The sequence below is a fragment of the Epinephelus moara genome, chromosome 17, assembly GCF_006386435.1.
Source record: "Epinephelus moara isolate mb chromosome 17, YSFRI_EMoa_1.0, whole genome shotgun sequence".
Taxonomy (NCBI): domain Eukaryota; kingdom Metazoa; phylum Chordata; class Actinopteri; order Perciformes; family Serranidae; genus Epinephelus; species Epinephelus moara.
In genome coordinates, this window is record NC_065522.1 from 24,377,271 (window position 1) to 24,402,397 (window position 25,127).

Consider the following 25,127-nt stretch of genomic DNA (forward strand, 5'->3'; position numbering starts at 1 on the left):
CAGCCTTCACAGACAAACACTTGTCTTTATCTGGACACATTTTCCCCACAAATACAACATGCTAATGTTTTTAGCACAAGCCTATTTACATTGTATAAATTAGCTTAGCAGCTAGCGGACTTTTTCTCCTCTCATATGAAGCCAGGGACAACAGCAACATTTAACAAAGGTAACGTCTTAAGATTCTGCTCCATTACAACTCACAAGATTCACTGACAGAACAACTGTCTTATATTAAACACTTTTTCCAAACAAATACAACATGCTAACGTTATTAGCACAAGCCCATGGCATTTTACATTGTGTAAATTAGCCTAGCGATTAGCAGAGATGTCCTCTACTCATATGAAGCCAGGATAAATCACACACAAGACTTAAAATGCTATTTTTGTGGAGGCTTTATTGTCTTAACAATTTATTGTTTCTTATCTGTGAAATTAAAGTAAATAAAAGCTTTGTTTCCACTGAGGGAAATGGTTTCAGCTTACAGAAATAGCCAGGCCTGGCCTTTTCATTTACACCTCACCAGGGCCAATAGGAGCTTCCAGTGCTGTTACTTTTGCCTCACTAGCCAACCAGGGCCTGAGCTGAAAGAGCAGATTTCCTTTCGTTTAGATCTATTTAAAGAGCCAGTGATTGGCCTATTTCACCCGAGGCTTATGGGTATTGTAGTCAATGACACTCTGAAGCTTCACAGTAGATTTCATCTCCTTACAGGCACCGTAGACTTTTATTAATGTGCAGAAATGATAAAGAAATGGCTCGTATGTTGTCTTAAGGGGAGAAAAACAGTCTGTCTTATCAATTTAGGTTTTGTGGAAGTGTTTTTATACACAGTAATCTCCTAAATAAACATTTCTATCTGTGTTGATTAGTTTTTCACTGATATTCACACATTCAGGACATTGTTTTACCCTCTTTTTTTGAAAAGCGACTGGATAAAAGTTTAGAAAAACGTGTAAAATGTTTATTCTCTATGATAGTGTTATCTACTTTGAATTGGACTATGTGACTTTCAATTTTCTTTGGTTATGATTTAGATAGGCATTTTAAGGTGAATTTAACAGGATGCTTTTTATACCCTTGAAAGTTAAAACCTCTGCTGCCCTGAGGATGGCTTGATGAAACCCACTGTAGTTTTAAACTTCTCACAACAGAGCACATTGTTAGGCAAAGACACGCACTTTGATCTCGGGCAAAGTAACGTGAGGACTGAAAACTCAGGGAAAGCACGAGGAACATCTTATCACACGAGTGATTGTCTCAAACGGAGCCTGCCCAGCTGTCATGTGTGATAAATCAGTTGTGCTCCAACTAGTTCATGCGTTCCATAAATCATACCCGAGCACAGCATAGTTTTTGTCCCAAATTTATAACAGATTGATAACAATTAATCAATGTAATAACCGGCTTCCTGCAGTTTCATATAACTCACGGGTTTGATTAATGTTGAGGTGTGCTGCTGAGGAAAAAAAAAGTCATTTTGGGTTTATGATGGATGTAATAAGTTTGAGTAAATTAGATGAGTAGATGCAGACAGATGGAGTGATGCAGTAGATAACGGGTGAATAGAGTCGCAGTCGACTGTTGGAGAGAGCAGAGGCTCATGGGAAGAGTCTCGAACTCAGCCAGCTCCCTGCAATCTGGAATATGATATGGACAAATATGTCTTTGTTTGCTGCTGACTGTGTGTCATACCCTGTCTGCGCTCGGCCTCCGTCTGTATAGAACATGTGTACGTGTTATTGTCTTTGCACAACCGACTGTTGAAACTCGGGCAGAGCTGAGGCTCTGTATCTCATCGTCATGTTTACAAGTGTCTATCGTACAAAGTGTAAACACAATCTAAGACCACTTTGCCCATTTCCTTGTAGGAATTTCTTCTCCTTTGACATTTCAGAGGACTCCACGCCATGAACGTAATTATCACAGCTATCACACTATCTAAACTCTGAACCACAGAGGCCGCAAAGCTCCCACACAAAGACCTTTTTATATGTGCTGCTCACCACATATTTTTTATGACTCCATAAAATATCACAAAGCTGTCTTTGACCATATGCAAAGCTGCTCCGCCAGCCTGCCCACAAGTACAAGTTTTATAATGAGATAGTGGCACTTGAACCAATCACATTCACTCTTCATGCTGTTATTTTTTCAGTACAGCGATCTTTCTTAAACAATTGCAAATAAGAAAATGGATCATTCATACATTATCTATTATACAGTATATTTTTGAATAAAGTAATCAGGGGTTGGACTTATATGGAAGTGTATTGCAGTCATTCATTCATTCATTCATTCATCTTCTAACCGCTTCATCCTCTTGAGGGTTCTGAATTAATAAGTGGAGTTTTTTCATGAAAGAAAAACAGGAATTTACGAGATTATTATCTTGTTAATTCAGAAAAACAGCAGAACTTTTTAATGATTTCTTTTTTATAATATTAAGATATTAATCCTCTTTATTCAGAAAAACAAACATTGAAGGGATTAAGAAGTACGCGATTTGAGACACAGCAACTGTCTTGACGTTAAGCTAGGCTAACACCTCCTGCTCCTTCACGCACAAACATAAGAGTATCTATCTTCTCATCTAACTCTCGGCAAGGAAGCAAGCAGCGCATTTCCAAAGACGCCAAACTATTCCTTGAATTCACGTCCTTTTATCTGGACAAGTCCTCCTTTGGAAGCCTAAATTATCTATCAAACAATATCCTAAAACCATCTTAATACCTGCCTGAGTACAAAGTCAATAAACCTACCAAAGCTTGTTTGTTTATTCCACAGACATCTGGTAAATAAGATGCGCTGACGTTGCGTACAACAATCTGATATAGCTAAATATATAATTTAACCTAACAGGGAATAGGAAATTCTGCAGCTAGGTGCTGCTAATTGTTGCTAAGGGAGACATAAAGATGCCTAAGCAAGGGTCTAAATTCACAAAGGAGTTAAAAGTTCCTGAGTTTTCAACATAAGTGTGATCAGTGGGGAGCTGAGTGTGCTGTCTGCAGTGTTAGCATGTAGCGCCTGGTCATGTCAGCAGCAAACAAAAAAGGTGCTTAGAAGTGGAAACTCATCAGCAGCACAGAGAGACTGCAGCAGGTTGAATCATGGAGCTGAACGTTGCAGCTGCAGCCAAGTGTGTTTTGACATTTCTCATAACTATGAATCACAATAGTTTCAGATCAACGAGTTTCAAATCTGTCTCGATAGATCAGCAGATCCCGACACAGCTTGAAACATGTCACATGTCTGCGCTGAGACAGACGTTATCAGCAGTGCCTGACTGCACTGAATCTGTCTCAAATAGCCCTTAAAGCATCTGAAGATAGATATTGGACAGCTTAATTCATCATGACACAGACATACATGTCATTCCCAAAACCCACCAGTGCTTTCACACATCTGTACTGTTTGCAGAGACCGTCTGAAGCAGAGCTGTGAGTTTGACATAAATACATAACGGCTGTCTGGTTCTGAGAGGCAACAAATGTTTCCAGGGCTGAAAAAAAAAAAATCTTCCTCTGTGATCAAGACAGTGTTCGAGATGCACTCTGATCACATGATTAAAAAATGGGAGAGGATGATACTTAAGCTGTCAGATTGGAGAAATAATTGTGCTCCTATTACTTTGTGAACACAAAATCTGGCGTCTCTTACATCAAAGACATTAGTGGACATCCTAAAATGGTGGACATGTATGTGCTACTTCAGTGTCAGTATAATTCTGTACGCCCATTTTACGAGATCGCCTCCTTCATCTGGTTGAATCAGCCTGTGGTGGCATAAAGGTGCGCCAGCTGGTGAGGTGCTTTTATCAGCAGTCAAACAGTTCAACCTTCACACACACACCTGGTGTGTGACGCAGGATATTGAACACACATTCAACCTGTGTGCAATCATTCATGTAAGAGCCTGGTCCACAACAAAACCTTTCAAATCCCTTTATCAAAATGATTATTTGGCTTATAGACATCTGAGAAATTAATCTCCAAATCTGACATTTAATAATAAAACTCATCATTCACTCAACATTGTTGATTTAAGCTTAATGACAGAAGAATGATATGTTCATCCATTCTTGCTAGAGTCAACAAGACTAACAGTCTACTAGTCCGCCCCTTCAGGATGCTGACATCGCAACAATGAACGCAAATTCAACCAATCCCTGTGAATTCTGCATGACCTGGCAAATTTGGTCAATCATCGTAGTTTCCCATGATAATCATAGCACTCCCCTGCACAACGTCACCCAACTCCCTTATTTGTTTCTGGTTCTCTGTTTCTTTTCTAATGCAAAACAAGAGTGGCTGATATGCGTAGACAAAAGATAAGATAAATAACCATGAGGCTGTTGTAGGGCTGCCCCCAAACAGTCGACCAGAAAGGTCATTAGTCGGCAAGATTTCATTGGTCGCTTAGTCGCAAACAAACAAACGTCAAACTCAGACACAGGAAGTGGACACACTCAGGAGTCAGGTTAACTTCCAGGGCTGGTACCTGCGGTTATTCCACAGGCTAGTTAATAACATGTCGGGAAGGAAATCCAAAGTGTGGGATCATTTTGAGAAGGTGAAGGACGAAGCCAAGGTGATATGTAAACTCATCTTCATTGGTCGACTACAAACATGACGTATCATCTGAAACATGGAAGTAGCTACATGCCCATTAGCCCACAGCTTCATTAACAGGCGGCTCGCTCAGTGTGTGACGTGCACTTGTAGATAAAATATAGGCCTATATTAATGAAGGTTCATTAGTACGGTTTTGTATTTCTCTCTGATGTAGCACAGTGTTAACTAGTCGACTAATGGCCCTAAATGATGACTATTGGTCAACCAGGAAAACTCTTAGACAAAAAAATTAAACTGTGACCTGATGGCAAAAGAAGACCAAAGTTAAGACGATTCATCTTGAGGGGACATGAGCGTGTTTAATAAATGTCATAATGATCTATTCAGTGGCTGTCGCAACATGTTACTCAAAACTACAAATGCCAACCTGCTAATGGCGCTTGAAGAAAGTCAGGGGATCACCAAAGTCAGTACGATTCATCCTCTGAGAATCATGAATCTGCATAAAACTTTGCGCCAATCCATGTACATATGGGACATTTTGAACAAAGTGTTGAACTGACTAACTCTGCTATCATAGCTAAAAAGACAAAGGATATAAACTATGTCATACAAGATTCATTAGACTTAGACTGAAGAGACTTCCACTCTGATAGCTACAGCATCAGGGTTGTAGAAACTACAGTTTTATATTGAACCTAAATAATCTTGCAGTAAGTTGTTGCTGTACTCTGTGTTCACTTGTGCCAAAGGGTTTCCTCGGGTCCCCATATGGGTCTGAAAAGCCCTTTCACAAATCAGCGGGGGACAAAATACTCTGAGGGGCCTGAAAACTTTGGACAGTGTTTTTTTTCCCCTTCGCCTTCGTCCCACTCAATACAAATGCAAATGAGTTTTCTCACTGACGTAAAGCCAGGAACCAACTAAAGGAACCAACTGTCTGCTGAGTCACTGGAGGCACCACAATGTGTGCAATACTAGTCCAAACAAATGTCTTGCAAAGCCTTTAATGCTCACTGTACTTTATGAGAAACGAGTCCTGCTGGCAGAGATGCAAACTTCAAGGACGTTTGCCAGAGCACACGAGCAAGAATATAAAAGGCCTGAGGAATGAAAATTTCTCTTTCAGGCCATGAAAGGAAAAAAAATTGTTTTAAATGTCTGTTAATTATTTAAACCAGCTTCGTTTTATTCTCAAATAGTGAGACATCTGTCATCTCACCTCAAGTCAAACTGAGGAAATTTGGTTAAAATATTATCATCAGAGTTAAGATGTGAGTTGATGAATATTTCAACTCCGCTTTTCTTGTTTGAAATACAAAATACAAAAGCAAAATGAATTAACTTGTGAACTTTTGTTTTTCTGAATTAATAAGATTAGTATCTTCGATTTATAAGAAAGGTTTTCATGGCAAAAAATTATTCCTGCTTGTTTTTGTAAATCAACGAGATTATCATCTCAGCATGAAAAACAATTCTGCTTGTTTTTCTGAATTAATGGGTAATAATCCTAAAAAATCTTGTTTTTTTGGAATTAACATGATTATTATCTTCGAATTCTGAGCAAGATTTCATGACAAGAAAATTCTACACATTTTTCTAAATTAATGAGATTAGTACATCGAAATTCTAACATGAATTTTCATTTAAAAAATTTGTTAATTTTTGAGAAAATACTCTTGTTTATCTGAATTATCAAAATTTTCATTACAGAATTCTGAGAAAGGTTTTCATGAAAAAAAAAGTCTGCTCATTTTTTTAATTAACAAGATAATAAATTCACAAATTATTGTCTTTCTAAATCAATGAAATTATTATCTCGGAATTCTGAGAAAAGTTTTCATGAAAAATAAAACACTGCTCATTTTCAGAATCAACAAGACAATAGTCCTGTAAATTCTTGTTTTTCTGAATAAATGAGATTATCATCTCAGAATTCTGAGCAAAGTTTTCATGACAAGAAAGTTCCACGAGCTTTTCTGACTCAACAAGATTATAACCTTGAAAATAATTCTTCTCCTGACTTTTTTAATTTACGAGAAAATAATCCCGGAAATTTTCGTTGATCTGAATTAACAAAATTTTCATTTCAGAATTCTGAGAAAGTTTTCCAAAAAAATTCTGAAATATCAAGATTATGATCTCAGCATGCGAAAAAAGTTCTGCTTGTTTTTTTCTGAATTGATACACTTAATATTTTCAGTGCATAAGTGCGTTCACACTGAGAAGTATGGAACAATGCAGTGCACTATGAGTACCCGGATGGTGCACTCAAAATGGTCAAGAAGTTGAGGAACTATGGACACTTCTCGCCCTCAATGGTCACCATCTTGGCTACGTAGCGGAAGGGGAGGGACCACTTTCCAAACTGGAAATGGCGGCCGAGGACTATGCGACCATGAACGTTGCTGCATTGTACAAATACATGTGTTTTTTGCACTAAGCACCGCTATACTGTTGTCAGGTATAAGCCAGCAGTATGTTTATTGGGTTAATTTAGCAGTTTGTAATGATTTGGTACCGCAAACGATAACACGAATGCTAATGCTAGTTTGCTAACTAGCTAATTTGCGGTCGTCATTTCTGGGAGTGCACAGCGGCCATGTTTGGTTTGAGACAGCACTACCCTGTTGAAATTCGCGCACTAAGCCAATGAGTACATAGTGCACATAGTATACTACGTAGAAGTGTACTAACAGAAGTATGTGATTTGAGACACCAATTGCATATTTCTTTACTAAACACTTAATATTTTGAGTGCCCAAGTGCGCTAAGTGTGTTCACACCACATAGTACGGAAAAATGCAGTGTCCTAATGGCACATTCAAAATGGTCTTTGTGAAGTAGCAAACTTCTCAACTTTTGACATGGCGGCTGGGGACGACAAGGAGCCTGTTAGTTATACATGTTTTTTTTCTGCACTAAGTACCAATACTTTTGCCAAATAGAAGCCGTCAGTAATGTTTGTCAGGTCTGTAGTGATTTGGTATCACCAACAATAATGCGAGTGCTAACGTTAGCTTGCTAGCTAGCGTTCCCCAGCTAGCTACCTCGCTACCTCGCTCCTAGCTACAGCAGCGCATTTTAATTAGCATTGATGTTGTGATACAAGATTTGGTCAAATGTTGGCGAATGTTGAATGTGGGCAATTGGCTGTTTAAAAAGAAGACAATGAAGAAGAAGAGGTGGTAAAAAAAAAAAAAGCCGTCATCACTTCCTGTAAGTGCAAAATAGCAGTGCGTGATATAAATCAACACTACCCTACTACGTAGTGTACAGAACTTTGAAATGTATATTGTTCGTTTGTTGAATCCATACAAAAAAGAAACACTAACTAACTAAGCTAACTTAATTCTGGCTACAGCGCTGTACTTAGCACACGCTAGGACTAAAACTTAATGGACTGCTGCTACAATGAAAAGTTACATGACTGTGAACATGTGTATAAAGTAACCGGAATCTTTTCAGTCAAAAGCCCTGTTTCTGTTCAGTTGTCAAGCAAATTTTAAGCAAACCTTTGAAATGTCGCAAATAAAAAACTGCAAATTAGACGTATTTCCATCAACTGGTTTGAAGCAAATAAATGAGGCGGATTAGTCACGTTAGTCAAATGTTCTTTACGTCAGAACTTGCTCCGCAAAGGCATTTCCTTATCCCATTCGTCACTTCAACTCTCTTGTTCAACAAAGGCAAAAACCACCTCAAGCAATCGTAAAAAAAAAAATTCAATTTAGGCTAATCACTCCTAGGGCTGGGTTAAAATAATCAATTCACCTGAAATTGATCTTTATTTTAACAACCCGATTTGTTTAGTTATTCTTTTGAAACTTTACTCAGTATTGTGGTGTCAGGAACATAGTTTATTGTATTGCCTTTTTTGATTTGTTTCCAGTGACAACATTTAGTTATTTAGTAAATTAAAAAAAATAATTCCCTGTGAAATTTACAATATTCTGAACATCTCTGAGAATCTCTTTCACATCGTAGCAAAAATTGGTATTGTAACTGGACTGTCCCCAATTAAATCGAATCGAATTGGGACCTTGTGAATTGAAACCAAATCGTTTCAGGAAATCAGTGACGATACCCAGCCCTAATCACGCCTTAACAAAGAGTTAAGAAGCTAAACTTCACTATAGTAGCTAGCTTACTTAGCATTAGCCTAAAACTCAACCATCCAGTTACAGTATAAATAGTATTTCCTGGTTGCCGTTTAGCTTTGAGAAGTAGTTGGAAATATAGTGGCAAACCACGTGAATGTAGTAATTTTACTGAATTAGATTTTTTCTTAAGTAACAGGAACACACTCGAGTGTTAAGGCAGGTCACATCAGGTCTTACTGACATACATTAGTAGTATGAGAGCTGAATGTAACATTGGTGTCTCGCCTAAAGCAGCTAAATCTGCACCTTATGTGTATTTTTGAGTACTTATCATGGAAAGACACCAGCTGGATGATGACTCTGCAGTACAGATAATACGTTGAAGGTAATTACCCTTCAGCAGAATAACATGATACCTCACTGCAGTAATATCAAAAGCTTATTAGTTATCTAAAGCAGGTGGGGTGTTTCAATCAGACAGGAGCTGTTAAGTTTTTAGTGTATGCCAAAGCAACACACACATACGCGTCCTTTCCCTTGTTGTTAACGCTGGGTATCCCTCAGAGGGTTTGTGGTGGCATGGCTTTCTCCGCAGGGGCATTTACTTCTGAGCGACCAAAGGAGGACAGCCGGAAACTGAAAGCACACTCACACATGCACACACAGGTGGAAGTGGTCTCTTTCTCTTTTCAAAGTCCCTAAAAGGAAGAAAGGAGAGCGAAAAGAAAGTGTGTGTGTGCGTGTGTGATCCAAAGCCGACTATTAGGCAAAGCCAACTCTCTACAGCTCTCTGTCAGAACCACACATGGACATACACAGACAGGCACAGCCGTCTGTATCTCCCCCAGAGTTCTTAGTAAAAAAGAAATACTCACTGTAAACCAACAAAACGATATGTTCTGTGATGTTTCTGAAACTCAATTCTGCCTGTCTTTGTTTTCTAGTTTATAATAGAAGACATGAAGCAGCAGCAAACCAACAAACACAGCAACCTGCACCGTGAAGACCAGCACATCACTGTGGAGGAGCTGTGGAAGGGCTGGAAGACCTCTGAAGGTAATGCAGGAGACGTGACTGTGAAGGTCACCTACACAAACACCTCCACAATCACTGTCCTGTCGGCAGTTGTTCTAATCAAGTAGGAAAAAATACCAAAGGTGTAGACAGAAGGAGGATTATTGTAAGAAAGCTGATGATATGAACTCACATTTAGGGTGCTTTCACACCTGCCCTGTTGGGTTCGGTTCAGCCAGGGTCCTGTTTATACGACAACGATTTCAACTGAAAACGGTAAACTGTAGTTGCGTTTTGGCTGATTGTTTATACGACTGCAGCGTTTTGAAAACATTTTTGGAAACAGCACCGTCTCCATTGTCATGTAAACTTGCAATATGCAGTTCCTCTGAAAACGGAGACTTTTCGCACATGCGCATTACGGATCCAGTCACTAGGCATGCACGAGAAAGTCGACCGGTTTTTGGGTGGCATCCACATGAATGCCAGGACCGAAGGTTTCCCAGCACAACATAGTAACAACAAAAAACAGTGTTATTTAATTCACCAGCCAGTGGTTTTAATGTTTTGCTGATTAGTGTATATTAAACCATCCGTTTACAAACTCTCACACAACTTGTACAGTATAATCCAAGTCTCATTTATCCAGTCGTATGCTCAGTATTTCCCCTACAGACAGTCCTTTTTGACAGGAAACTGAACCTACCCGTGCTCTCTTCAAAGCCAGACTCCATTGACCAAAACAGTCATTTTACCTCGATGAACACAGGAGCTGCTGGTCTACCTCTGCCTCCATCAGTGAGTTTGTTTGTGTTATTGTGTGACTTCTGTGTCACTTGCGGTCCATTCAGATTGGACCCATGACCCACTTTTTGGGAACCACTGCCTTAGAGGATACGCACTGGGTGCTGTCATGAGTGTGATGCTTACAAATAACTTTATTAACAGCACCTTACAATACAACCAATCAATGCTGAAAAATGTAAAATGATGTGATGAATTGAAAAGAAAAGAAAATATTAAGGAATAATAAACATATAAATAAAATAAAAACTGAACTCCCAGTACCATAACCACAAGTTTGTAGAAGAATAATTTATTCAAAGCGACGTGGCAGTCCCGTCTTTCCTCTTTCAGGCTGCAAAAAGAGCAAGTGACATACTTTACTATACAAACACATCGAAATACATGACTCAGGTGTGGTTTCTACTAAGTAATCACAGGTGAGACAAGTTTAACAAGGAAACAACCCTCCGCTATCTCTTCGGCAGAATCCTCGTTGCACCTCAAGTGACTTTCCAATTGTCTGAAAACTCAAGTGGATTTCAGAGGCCGCAGAAGGCTGTGAACACTGATGTACACTCAGGGGCATCTTTTCCCAGAGTGAAGTGTGTGATCTATTATATTCTGTGCAGAATGTGTAACTGAATATCTGGCGATATAAAAGTAAGTAAAAGTGTGCAGGCGCTCATTTATGTTCAAGGGTTTATTTGTTCAAGGAGCCCATCTGTGTCGTTTGAATCACTTACTGCTATTATTTTAATTATTCCTCAGCTCAGGGGCAAGTGTCTTTCATTTTCATCTTGATCACACAAAGTTAGATTTAATTATATTACTGCAATTAAAACATCTTCAAAAAGATGTTTCCTCCACTCCCTCTTCGTTCTTCTTCTTCGTCTCTTATTTGAATTTCAGCTCTTCGTTCTTCTTCTTCGTCTCTTATTTGAATTTCAGACACACCCCCACCAATCTGTCACTCTCAGCCTGTATGTGCCACTGTTTGTGTTTCACTCTGGAAATATGTGCGGAGCTAAGTGGTTTTGGAACAAGTTTATAACGTGGACTTGTGCTTCCTCTGCGTTCGAATTAAATACCCACACGAGTGTCATATGAACATTTGATGTACTTCATAGTAAATGATTTATAGAATGCATTTTCTAATCAGGTGATACGGCCCTGGTTCAACGGAAGCAACATGACGGAAGAAACAAAATTTTAAGCGTACTGAGTAAATTTAAAGAAAGAAGTAAACCAGTGGTGTACTGGTAGTCGATGAGGTGGGTGCTACCAGGTAGATGGGTAGGTACCGAGGCAGATGTAGGTAACTCTCTTCGGCTGATAGATGGGTATACTGTAAACGGCCAAAAAAAACAACAAGTAGGTATGCCAGTCATACCCATATACTGGCAATGTCCGAAGTTGGGTTTCTACTGGAGAGAGTTATATTTGATGCCCTTAGAGAGGTTTTTCAACAAGATATTTCACAAGTTATCCCTGAAATTCTGAATGCGAAGGACAAGAAATACCTCTTACTTAAAGCAGACTTAAAGTGTATAACTATCAGATGGCTGAAACCAGACCCTCCCACACACAGTACATGGATCCAGAAAGTCTGGGACCTCTATCAGATGGAACAAATTACATACTCTTTAGATTACAAACATCCGTCTTTACTGTACGATGGAGTCCTGTCATGCCTTTATCAATACAATGAGGTTTAATATCCAGTACGGCCCTGCCAGCATACATATATGTCAAGGCCAGTTGTGGCTCAGGAGGTAGTATCCAGGAAGTATCCTTGAGCAAGATACTGGACCCTGAATTGCTCCTGATGGCTGTTCCTTTGGTGTATGAGTGTGTTACAATCTGAGTAGCAGGTGGCACCTTGTATGGTAGCCTTGGTCACCAGTGTGTGAATGTGTGTGTGAATGGGTGAATGTGACTCATAGTGTACAAAGCACTTTGACTGGTCCCAAGACTAGAAAGCCGCTATACAAGTGCTGGTCCATGAAACTGGTCTAGGATTGAGTGAGAGGGCTGCAGATGGCAACAGTGAAACAGGCTGCAGTATAATGTCAGTGGGCAATTTACGTCCACTAAAAGTGCTTATGTTTGACACTGACAGGCTCAGATTGTTTTAAGTGTCTGACAACATTATGGAAAGGATCCTGACAGAGATAGACCTTTTTGTTAAAGGGTGACATCCTTTTGGGGCGCCCAGTAGATCAGTGGGTAGAGCAGGACCATGTACAAATGCAGTGTCCTTGCAGAAAGCCATCTTGGTTCGTCTTTCTACTGTTTAGTTGAAATAAACCCTTAATTCACCCAGTTAGATGTGAAAATATTCTGGCTAAATACACGCTAAAATCACTGTTTTTTAAATGGAGTCTGGTGGGTTTGGTGATCGCGATGTCAGGGCTGTTTCTGGTTAAACAAAAAGGATTTTTTCTCTTTAACAAAAAGGTCTATCTCTGTAGGGATCCTTTCCATAATGTTGGACACTTTGGGGCCTGTCCCAATACCCACACTTCCCCGAGAAATACCCGCTTGCCCTTTGCGCGTTCACATTTAGGCTAGTGGTGTCCCAAAACAGAATTGAGGTAGTGGAAGTGGTTTCCAACACTTAAAATCCGCCCTAGATTCCAAGGGAGCCCCGACCCACACTTTCAGCGAAGTGGAAGATGAAGTCAGCAACGTCGGCAAGTTTTGGAAAACAATTTGTTACTATACGATCGGAATGTGGGCTATACAGACAACAGATGGTTGGACTAGCGTAAACTCATCTCGGTTGAACACGGCGTCAAAATATTTAAAGAAATCGACTTACCTGAACAAAATCGATCAGGACTGGAAAACGTCGCAGGCGCCTCCTGTTTTCAGCATTTCTTCTCCGTTGATTCATCAGACGGAGAAGAATAAACATAGCAATAAACATAGCACACGCCACAACACAAGCGCTGGAGCCGGCATTTTCATTGCGTCGCTACTATGTATGACATATGCGTCCCATTTCTTAAGGAAAGATCTCTACCCTAATATTTCTCACTTCCCTCATCAAGGGTTATCTCGCAAACGAGGGCACTCAATACCAAGTGGAAAATTTAAGGGGTAGAAATGGGACAGGCCCTTAGAATAACAATCTGAGCCTGTCAGTGGCAAAAACAAGCACTTTTAATGGACCTAAATTGATGGTGCGAACAAGTCCAGGTTGGAAAATGCCAAAGTTACCCTTGTAGCAATGCTGTAAAGGACCTTATTATTTCTTCCACTACTTTTTATTCCTTCTTTTACTCTGTAAGTTTCTCTTGATAAAAGCATCTGCTGAGAGCTGAAAAGTAACCTTCACCTTGTCCCTCTTCTCTCTCCTCATTCAGTCCACAACTGGACCGTGGAGGACTCGGTGCAGTGGCTGAAGGAGTCGGTGGAGCTGCCGCAGTACGAGAAGAACTTCCGGGACTTCCGGGTCACGGGGAACACTTTACCTCGGTTGGTACCGCTCACCTGTCACAAAGTGTCACCCACTCCATTGCTCTCAGGAGCAGAGCGCCCCTGTTCTCCCTCAGTGACGCTGTTAACAAGATAAAAAGATCACTATTACGGTTCAAGGCAGATGTTGCTCTAATTAAGATGTTTTGTTTCGCCGACGGTGAGCAGTGAAGAGTGTTTATGAACGGCAACACCATTATGATCTTTGCTACAGTACCCAGAGGCAGATGTAGGTTTCATTACTCTGTTTAATGCTGCCCACTGCTGGTGATAGAAGGTAACACAGGGAGGGAAGAGGCAGGTGGATTCTTTCCTCAGTGTCTTTGTTCCTCTGTTGCCGAGGTTGGCTTCTAGTTTGTCTTAAGATCACTTGTGGTCATGATCTTAAATGCAGCCATCATTATAATCTGTATTTTTTTTTTAATTCAGAGTGATGTGGTTGACTTTATTACACATAAAATGTCACAGTTTTGTCTTTAAAAAGCACAAAGCACATCAAATATTCACAGTAAAAATGAAATTGTTAACAAAGTGATCTCAGTGCCAACATGACAGGAGAGACTCAGACGTCGGAGGGACACTTGTGGAATGTGACCCGCTGCAAACTGCATGTACGGCATGAGTAGACAGAGGGGTGGGCAGGCGGGGTTATCGAGGGGTTTCAGGTTACGCCACGGGGCTGATGGGCGCTGACTCATGAAGTGATGTCACAGCGAGGGGGTACAGTTTCCACAGGCTGCCATGTTGTCTGAGCCTTTAAGATGGTGGTGGACAGTGAGACATCTTCATAGTTCAGATAACAAAAACACTTAAATTTATTTTTCATAAGGCTGAAATGATGTTATTTTCTCACATCTACACTTTCTCCTCCTGGATGAATACACTCCTGTAAATTGTCTCCCTTCAAGTTCAGCAGCATAGACACTTCTTATGTGCTTCAACGTGCAACGAGTCAAAAACAGTCTGGCATCAGATCTTTCTTCGCTGCACCACAGCAGCTGGATTCGCCTGACATCATGAGATGACACAAGACACAACACAGGCTTCAAGTAGTGCGTTTGTGTCTGCACCACCAGTGGTGGAGCTACTGGCAGCTACAGGCGTGGTTTAAGTGTGTGTGATGACAGAGAGAGGTGAACTTCTTCATTGAAAGAAGAGCAAAGAATGCCACTGAAGGCTTTTCTCGATGGGAAATGTTTTTGCTCTTCTCCTGACTGGTCCCTGAAATACGGTGATAGACAAATGGTTCATCAGTCACCTGCCAGGTATTTTTGGAAAGTGCCTGCCCTTTCCAAACAGTTTACGAGTCTGTGTAACAAACCATCTGATCCTTAAGGTTAATATATCAGATTATCTGCCTTGTATTGAGGCGTCACTATCCATAATCTGTGTAAATACCCCATGATACACCAGATGAGATATGTAATCTCTCCAGTGTGTTCTGGGTCTGCCCCGGGGCCTCCTATCTGTGGGACGTGCCTGAAACACCTCTAGCGGGAGGCACCCAGCAGGCATCCTAATCAGATGCCCGAACCACCTCAACTGACCCCTTCTGATGATGCGAAGGAGCAGCGGCTCTACTCCGAGCTCCCTCCGGATGTCAGAGCTCCTCACCCTATCTCTAAGGCTGAGCCCAGCCACCCTACGGAGGAAACTCATTTCGGCCGCTTGTATCCGCGATCTCATTCTTTCGGTCACTACCCAGAGCTCATGACCATAGGTGAGGGTTGGGACGTAGATGGACCAATTAATCGAAAGCTTCACCTTCTGGCTCAGCTCCCTCTTCACCACGAAGGTCTGGCGCAAAAGCCGCACCAAACTACCAATCCATCTCACGCTCCATTCTACCATCACTCATGTTAATACCTTAATGAAATGAAAATGATTGCACCCCTGACTGCAGTTATCAGTCAGGGGTGCAATCATTTTACTCCCCTAAAACTGCAAAAGTTCAATCATCATTGTGATTGCCAATAAAATCCAGATATATACTGGTGTACTCATATATTGCTCTACTCGTGGTGTTATGTTTTCTCGTCTGTCCATCTGTCAGTCTGTCTCATTTTGCAGCTCCAAAAATGGCTCCTCAGATAGAAAAGGTTGCCGACCCCTGTCTGACACTAAAGTCACATTTTTCTCTTATGACACATTTTAAATGCTAAGGAGTCAAAAACACAAACAGATATGACAGATATGTCAAATAAAATGCACACTGGACATTGAAATAGTTGAAATGTGACTGTGTAGAAAGCTTCTCAGTATTCAATGTGTATTTTTCTTGTTCTCCATATTCCAGAATAGCGGCAAATGAACCGTCGTTTATGTCGATGCAGCTGAAGATATTAGACCAGCGGCATAAACAAAAACTAAACCTAAAGGCACTCGACGCAGTGCTTTTTGGCCCTCCTCTCCGTAAGTATGCAATGTGCTTTAAAAGCAAAAACACGTCAACTACACCATCACTGAGTAGGCTAAAAAGTATGCAGTATATTCTAAAGCCACCTGTCTTCTCCCTCCCTGTGCAGGTCCACAACATAACTGGATGAAGGACTTTGTCCTTATGGTTTCCATAGTGATCGGCGTCGGGGGCTGCTGGTTTGCTTATGTGCAGAACAAGTCCAGCAAGGTGCACATCTCCAAGATGATGAAGGATCTGGAGAGTCTGCAGAATGCTGAGCAAAGCCTCTTAGACCTGCAGAGTCGGTAAGAGAAGGAATGAGATAAGGGACGACATGGACCTTAAGGTTTCACTTTATTAGCTTCTTTCATCCGGTGTGTAATCGTGTGTGTTAAAGGAATGCCTTAACCCACAAATGAGCATTTGTATATGAATTACTCACCCAGTGTTACATTGAATTCGTGAAGAAAACGTTATTTTCTCCGTGATGAACGAAGAATCCAAATGCAGAGAAAATTCTTGATGGCCTCTTCAAGGCGGAAGTGTCGTGCTGTTATTCCACCTCGCCGTTCTGTTTAAAGCCCAGTTCAGACCAAAGATTTGCAACGAGACCAAAGTGTTTTAGAACGTTGCAGAGAAAAGTTGCAGCGGTGTGAACTAGCCGTCTGAGCTCGACTCAAGCCGGCTGATGGTGTCACCTGCAACTCGGCTGGTCAGATCACCAGCAGCATGTTTTAGAACTTAAAGCACGTCACCTGTTTCTACAGCCAATCAGCTTGTAGTGAAGTCCACTGGTCAAGTCAAAATGACAGCAAACAGCAGCACTGCGGCAGGTGCTTCGTTCCCACCAAGCCCTGTTTCCGTCCTCACGGTGTGCCGGTGTCAGACGGTGGGTCGCTGCTGCTGCCTGCTGAATGTGCTTATGCCGCGCCCACACACACATTCTCATTGACAGATTGACAGTCCATCTGATGCTCATTTTGTTTTTGTTTTTTGGCGTTTCATCACTGCTACAAATGCAGCTGTAGCCAGTATCTCACTATCACTATCCTCATTCATATTTTAAGAAGCTACAAATTATATTCAGCCACAAAATGAGCCTGAAAAGCTGCAAATCAGAACGGAAGTACAGAGACCACCATCTCATCTAGTTGCATTGGTGTGAACCGCAGGTTTTTAGAACGTTGCAGAACGACACATTGCAGGTAGTCGCCTGTTTCAACTTGTCTCGTTTTGAATCTTTGGTTTTGAACTGTGCTTAAAAGGTGCGATCCCAGAATGTGGGGACAGAGTTGTCTTGACCTAAGCTGGCAGTGGAGGTAGTAACAGTGCCAAATGGGTGTCTGTGTACAAAGGACAGCTGGCAGCTGATGTTTTGACAACATGTTATGTGTGCAACCCACCGCCAGAATTTTAAAAAGCAGGGAGTAGCAGTTAGCAGCTAACTTGTAGTATTCCTTCAATATGTAACTAAATCTATATTTTGTCTATCTCCAGGCTGGAAAAAGCTCAGGAGGAGAACCGGACGGTGGCCGTGGAGAAGCAGAACCTCGAGCAGAAGATGCGGGACGAGATCAACGGAGCCAAAACGGAGGCTCACAGACTTCGAGAGCTGCGAGAGGGCGCTGAATGTGAACTCAGCCGCCTCAAATACGCCGAAGAAGAGCTGGTACAGGTAGGGCTTCCCTGACTGCCTACTGGCCCTGAATGGAAAACAGATTCATCATTATTCATATGTTTGAATGCACAATATTTACATATTCTGCTTAAATGGCCGGTATATTCACCGATATAAATGTAAATGTATTCAGTACTGCTGATAAAACACCTTGATATGAAAAGATTAATTCATATCTTCTTAAGTTTCACAAAATAACCACAATATTTCCCCATTTCCCCTCACATAAAAAGTACAGCAGCAATATATCTCAGAGTTCCTCTCCGTAATGAGTTCTCCACTCACAGACTCATTTTCACACAGTTAATGCAGTTCATCTGAAATTCACCCTCACTTACAGCGTTTGATCGATGATCTCTTGGAAGGAGTTTTTAAATATTTGACAGTGACTTTAACCCGACTCTGGACCCTGATGCATCATGTTCCCGTCCTGCAGGTGCGGAAGGCCCTGAAGCGAGCGGAGAAGGAGATGCAGTCGGAGCGGTCGGTGCCTGAAGCTCTGCAGAAGTGGCTCCAGCTCACACACGAGGTGGAGGTTCAGTACTACAACATCAAGAAACAGAGCGCTGAGTTTCAGCTGTGCGTCGCCAAAGACGAGGTAACTTCATATTGAAGTCTGATATTGAAAATCACTCGGATTTGCAAATTTGCCCTTTGCAACGCCAGTAACCAGCGTTGAGGAGTAAAGCGTCCTACAGAGAGAGTTCAGCAGTCTTATAAGTTTAGTGCAGCTACACTGTGCGACATGGATCTAATAAACTTGGGTATGACATCAAGTTTGATGTATGCAGACTGTACGATGACAGCACCTACTGAATCACAGGTTACAACATACGATGCAATAGCGTCCCATATGGAGTGCCAAATGATGCTGCAGGGGTTATTACTTCTCCAACCGAAGCACAACATAGAGGGTCACATTATTAAATAACCTAAAGTTCTGTGGGCACCATAAACTGCAGCGACAACTCCACCGCTGTTTCCTTCCGTGCTTCGTCCTTCTTTACGTGATCATAGTACGAGCTGGAGGACACCTCATACAGGCAAGTCCTCTTTTACCACAACTACACAAGGTTTTCCTATTTGCTGGAATCCCACACATTTCTTTTAGCTTGTTTGGCCTCCATGACGAGCTGCTATCTGTCTGCTTGTTTGGGTTTAGCGTCAGTGCGTCATTTCTTGCTGCATTTCTATTGGTTGGTTAGTAGACGTAGGTGGTAAGAATTTTATCCCAGGCTGTCTTTGATGGCGAGCCACCACCAAAGATATCGCCACGTGTTTTGATAAAGTAGTCCAATATTGGAAGAATTAGTTGAGAGGCAAGTTTTTAACAAACATTATCTGTAAAGCAGTTACGTGATTGATATAAATTATTACTTCCAAAATTGACTTTACGTAAAACATAATCAATATGTGCTTTGAATTCAGGGTCAAGATATACACCAAGATATTTGATTTTGTCAACTTTATGCAGACGAGTGCCATTTTTACATGTTATTATGCAGGAGCCTGTTTTTGATTTAAGCTTTTGTCTAGTACCAAAGATCATATTATAGTTGTTTTATTGAGTAAATATTTATTATGTGAAAGCCAATCTTGTAGGAAACAGAAATCAGATTGAAGAGAAGCTTGAAGTTGTAGTAAATCCGGTTTAGATGTGTTTATGACAGTATCATTGGCATAAAGCTGAACATTACAGTTACTGAACACCAGGTTTAATGAAATACAAGTGACCAAGTTATATTTCTAACATACAAAATATGAGTAACTGTATTCCCCTACAGCAACAGTTTAAATTGGTGACATTCTGAACACCGTTACTGTCTTTACTAATAGATAATTTGAAGGGATAACTTTATCTGTTTTGTTTAATTTGCTCTAACACCGTGTCCTAACTGAATGCGATGCGAGTGAGCGTCGGTCTGATTGTAATTTTTTCTTTTGGAATATTCCAGCTGGCTGTGGATGATGCATCGCTGCCATTTTGAGATGAACTTTTGTTACACGCCATGTATTATTAGTATTAAAAAAAACATTTACAGAGTATTCAGAACGGTCTGAATTGCATACATTTGAATTAATTTTGCTCATAAACCGAAACAGCTGATTTGAAAAATAATTTTTAATGAATACATTTGATTTCAGCTACTTTTTGAACTTTAATTAAAGCGTGTGAAATTGTAAAAGCGCACCTCAACTTAGGTTTGACTCTCTGAGACACTTTACACAGCTGTTGGAGGACACTTTTATGCCCTGGGTGTTGACTGACAGGAGCCAACCAAATCAGACCCTTTTATACAGCCTGTCGCAAAGTAAAGCACACAGAGCTGTGTCTGTCTCATTTCCTGCTCCTCTTCGTCTCCAGATGGTAAAACTGCAGTAAATCATGTTTACTGTTAACACCAGTCTACTAGTGCTGGGCTGCAGAGAGCTCAGTCTGAGGCTCAGAGACACACACTGTTGTTTGAAAGCTGTGTAGCACAGCCTGGCTGGCCTAGAGTAGAAGTACCATAGTAGTTATAGAGTAAAATATATTATCACGTCTTCATCGTAACACCTAGTACAGAGAACTGTGTCGCAGGAAGTTAAATATGAATCAGGAAATTTGAAATCAGTTCTCATCAGATAACAAGTTTTTTTTTATTTCAGTAGTTTAATATGAGCATAATAAAGAGGGCTGTATGTTTTATTCTGGCTCGTATCTCTTTATAGAAGGTCAGCAGAGTTTGTATAATTAATGGTTTTATTTTTTAAATAGGTTTTCTTATTAATGTGCCCAATTTATGCTGTTTATTTATTTATTTTTTACATTTTTCTCCCCTTTATTTGGCGTCACACAGTCACACAGTCATCTTTAGTCAGGTTATTTTAAAGACTGATGCTTTTTTGAGGTTTTTACAATGTGCAGGTAAATATATAAAATACAATCAATGCTGGGCAAATTACGCTCAAGGTGTAATGTATTACATATTATAAGTTACCTTCATTTGTAAGTGATAAGTTACTCATTACACTACTTTGTCTTACTTTTACCAAAATGACCTCAGAAGAGCTCATGTTCATTTTAAATGGATGAAGGTCATGTTGTTTCACAGTAACTCTGAGGACGTGTCGTTGAAGACCCACAGCTTTAATAATTTCAGTCAGAATAATATTTGAATCTTTTGTGTGTTCTCGATTCTCAGGCAGAGAAAATAAAGAAGAAAAGAGGTTCAGTGTTTGGAACACTTCATGTCGCCCACAGCTCCTCACTGGACGAGGTGGACCACAAGATACTAGAAGCAAAGTAAGAAGCTCACGCAAACACACACACAAATTAAATATGACAAACAAAGCCGTGACAATATCTGACTGTACTATGTTATGTTCCTACACACATTGGACCACAGACTGCTGTTACAGTTCTGAGGTAGACACTGAAAGTTTTATTCCAAGTCGTGTATAATCCAGTCTCTGCCTCTGAGATAAAGACTTCTTTGTGTTTTAAAGCCAAAAAGGAAGGAAATCTCACAAAAGAGAACAAAGTCAAATCATCCGCGTGACCACTTTAATAGGCACGAGTCCAATATCACAGTGTAACCAGCAGGCTGCTGTGCCAAAACTGTCTAAATCCAGACGACTCAAAGCAAAGACGGCTTCTCACTGCCTGTGACGAGAATTTAATCAGTATCAGGAACAAGATCGCGCTCATGTTTGCCAGGTACGATCAGTGTGCAGGACTCCGCCGCTCACTCAGCTGTGTGTGTGTTTGTTTGTTTTTCAGGAAAGCCCTGTCAGAGGTGACGGCGTGCCTGAGGGAGCGGCTGCACCGCTGGCAGCAGATTGAGAAGCTTTGCAACTTCCCTGTAGTTAATAACTCGGGGCTGCCAAGCCTGACGGCCAGCCTCTACTCAGACCACAGCTGGGTGGTCATGCCGCGAGTCTCGGTGCCTCCCTATCCCATCGCAGGAGGAGTGGACGACCTGGACGAGGACACGCCTCCCATCATTCCGCAGTTCACAAGTAAGACGACAGAGGATTTTAAATTAAAGCAAAAAAAATGCAGTGAAATATATTCTAATATCACCATCTCCTCCTCCTCTACGTCTCCCCAGCGAGCACGATGATCCGGCCCTCGCTGACCCGCAGCAGCAGCCTGTGTCGTTCCCGCAGGAGCCTGATGAGCTCTCCGCAGTCCTCGCTGATGTCTCCAGACCCCGACCTGCTGTCCATGGCCAGCTCGTCCCTCTCCTATCGCCCCGAGGCAGACGACGAACATATCATGTTCAGCTCGGATAGGAGGGGGTATGTAGCGGTGGCCGGAACGCCGCGGAATGGTTTTACAGTTTGGACTCACAGGTGTTTTATCCAGACATTCACACTGATGCTTTCTGGTGCCTTTTGCTGTTGGGTGCCACATAACGTGTGGAGGGTGCATGAATGACCTCCACTGCAACATGCACATGATACACCACAGTTAGTTCATGTCTAACATAGTGGATTCATTAAGTGGATCATCTGTCCACTTTAATTCCTGCACTTTGCCCGCAGTTCGCCTTACTAATGTGTCAGCAAAGACTAAACTCAGACAGTCATGTTCATGTTAAATGCATGGCAAATAGTGGCCATTAACTAATGAGAAAACAATTAGTAAAACAAGAACACAACCAGCAAGATTTTGACGACTTAAGGAATACTGCACTCCCTAAATCTCAATTACTCACCTTGTGTTACCTTGAATTCAGGAAGAAAATTTGCATGTTGTCTTTGGTGAACGAAGAATCCAAAAACAGAGAAATCTCTTGATGAATTAAACTCATAGGCTGCGTTTAGCACGTTTATCAAGCACATGATTTTAGGACTCAGAAGCCTCGTTTCCACCAAACACTTTCAGTATGGTACCTTTGGAACCAAAAGTAACCCTTCACACATGGTACCTAGACCCTAGCGTTTCCACCAAAACAATACTCTTTCATGTGGGTGGAGTTGTTGTCACTCACTGCTCCGTCCAGCACTTGCTGTATTTCCTCATTATCGGTGACACAGATGGAAGTCTGCACCTTGTTTATCGTCCACAGAACGAGGCTGCACACCGACATTTTCAGAACAAAATAAAACAGGCTGCAGTGAGAGTCTCTCTCCATGGGATATTTAAAAATTGCAGGTTTGTGCATTTAGTCCTTCCCAGGCAAGCTCAGGGGTTTAGTGTTGCTGTAGCCCACAGGAACAACACTCTATGACACATTTTTTTGGGAACTGCCCATTGGTCCAACATCCCATTGTTCAAACCATATTAAACTCATTGTTCCGAAGTCCGTTCCGAAATCATCATGATGCCCTGTGGTTAAGGTCTGGTTAGGTTTAGGCACAAAAACCACTTGGTTAGGGTCAGGAAAAGATCATGGTGTGGGTTAAAATGAAAAAGAAAGTGACAAACTCATAAGCTGTGAGCCTGCTTCGCCTCAAGCCGGTCGCGGCGTACCATACGCCCGCCGCAAGCTGTTCAGCACCGCGGACAGTCGGACTAATGGGATGTCGAACCAATGGGCTGTCGAACCAATGACATGGACCCCATTTTTTTTCCTCAGAGTGAGGGTTGGGATATATGTCATCCCAGTCTAAATTAATATATGTATAAATGCTTGAAGATCCACTCATTACTAAAAGTGTATGTCATATAAAAACTAAAGTGATGGTCAAAGTTGTCACAGTGAAATCTAAGGTGTGCTGATGGATTCACATGTTCAACTCATGCATTGAGTAATATAACAAGTAAACGTTCCACCTTAAAAGTTGCCGGCAGCCGGCCCAGGGAACTCAATTATTTTTTCTCAGACTCCAGCTGCTGTGAGAGGCAGCAAAACATGCTTTCATTTTATAGTTACAGGTCACTAATAAAACTCTCCACGGTATGAACAGTGGTTACATGAGCCTCAAAACCAGCCACAACTCAGCCCTGAGCAGAGTGACCGTCCTCCACTGACCAATCAGACTGCAGTGTTCACAGCTCCACCTTTTAGTACCAGATCCTAATAACTACTGACCTCATAATATGTTGAATTATAACCTTGAATATGTGAAGAAAACCATGTTTTTTTGTATGTCCACATAGTGAACGAAGAATCCAAAAATACGGAAAACTTCTGATGAACTGAAGTCGTGGGGGTCCAAAACAATATCAAAACATCTGGTTACAAACTTTCACACAACTCGTAGTATGATCAAAGTCTCATTTATCCAGTCGTATGCTCAGTACTACAACGAGTAACTGAACTAAAAGTGAAACTTATCTATGCTCTCTTCGAAGTTAGACTATGTTGACAAAAACTAATTTTACCTCATTGAACACTCTGTGTTATTGTGTGACTCTGATGTTTTAAAGAGTTAGTTTGGATTCACCAAAGTCACAAAATAACACTGATCAGCTACTGGTGCAGGCAGAGATTGACCTCTTTTACTTCAATTCTTCAAGAATTCTCCCACTTTTTGGATTCTTCGTGCACTTAGGAGGTTAAAGTTTTCTTCATAAATTCAGTGTAAGACTGTGACCTCACAAACCATGTTATTTGCTGTAACTCAAGAATTCATAGACTAATGACAAAATTTCACACAAATGTCTGATAGGATAAAATGATGAAGTGATTTTTATATCCAAATTGGCGGCACGGTTGTGAAGTGGTTAGCATTGTCACCTCAAAGCAAGAGGGTTCATTGTACTTTCATTACATGTCGAGGGCCCGACCAGTTCTTCTCTGCTAGAATCGAACTTTTTTTTTTTTTTTTTTGTAAAATAGTTTGTGGTTATTTGATAATGCATAACATATTTAGAAAATAATAAACGCCTTAAAAGTAGATTCAGACAAAGAAGAAAAGGCCACAAAATTGCAGCTTAAGCTTTGGTTTATTTTGTGCTTAATGGGCCAGTGTGTAATATTTGGCATGGTTTATTGTCAATCTGAATCTGAATCTGAATATTCTACCCATTAATATGTTTATACAAGTGTATAATCGCTATAAAATAAAATTCGTGTAGCCTTATAATTATGCTTTTATATATATATATATATATATATAGCAAGGGTCTTGCTTTAGAGAGGTCGCCATCTTGC

The 25,127-nt window shown here is 41.0% G+C and overlaps 1 protein-coding gene across 2 annotated transcripts in view; it reads left to right on the plus strand.

Annotated features, from left to right (window-relative positions):
* The window catches only part of stim2b (stromal interaction molecule 2b), a 79,127-nt gene that overhangs the window by 48,487 nt on the left and 5,513 nt on the right, over positions 1-25,127 (plus strand). The window contains exons 3-11 of one of the 2 annotated variants that reach the window (XM_050067675.1): positions 9,628-9,739; positions 13,852-13,963; positions 16,260-16,375; positions 16,489-16,666; positions 17,859-18,036; positions 18,476-18,637; positions 21,225-21,325; positions 21,803-22,041; positions 22,134-22,323. In XM_050067675.1, coding sequence (XP_049923632.1) covers positions 9,628-9,739; positions 13,852-13,963; positions 16,260-16,375; positions 16,489-16,666; positions 17,859-18,036; positions 18,476-18,637; positions 21,225-21,325; positions 21,803-22,041; positions 22,134-22,323 — 1,388 coding nt within the window. Of the gene's footprint in view, positions 1-9,627; positions 9,740-13,851; positions 13,964-16,259; positions 16,376-16,488; positions 16,667-17,858; positions 18,037-18,475; positions 18,638-21,224; positions 21,326-21,802; positions 22,042-22,133; positions 22,378-25,127 lie in introns of both variants that reach the window. The other variant, XM_050067674.1, reaches the window with a different exon arrangement.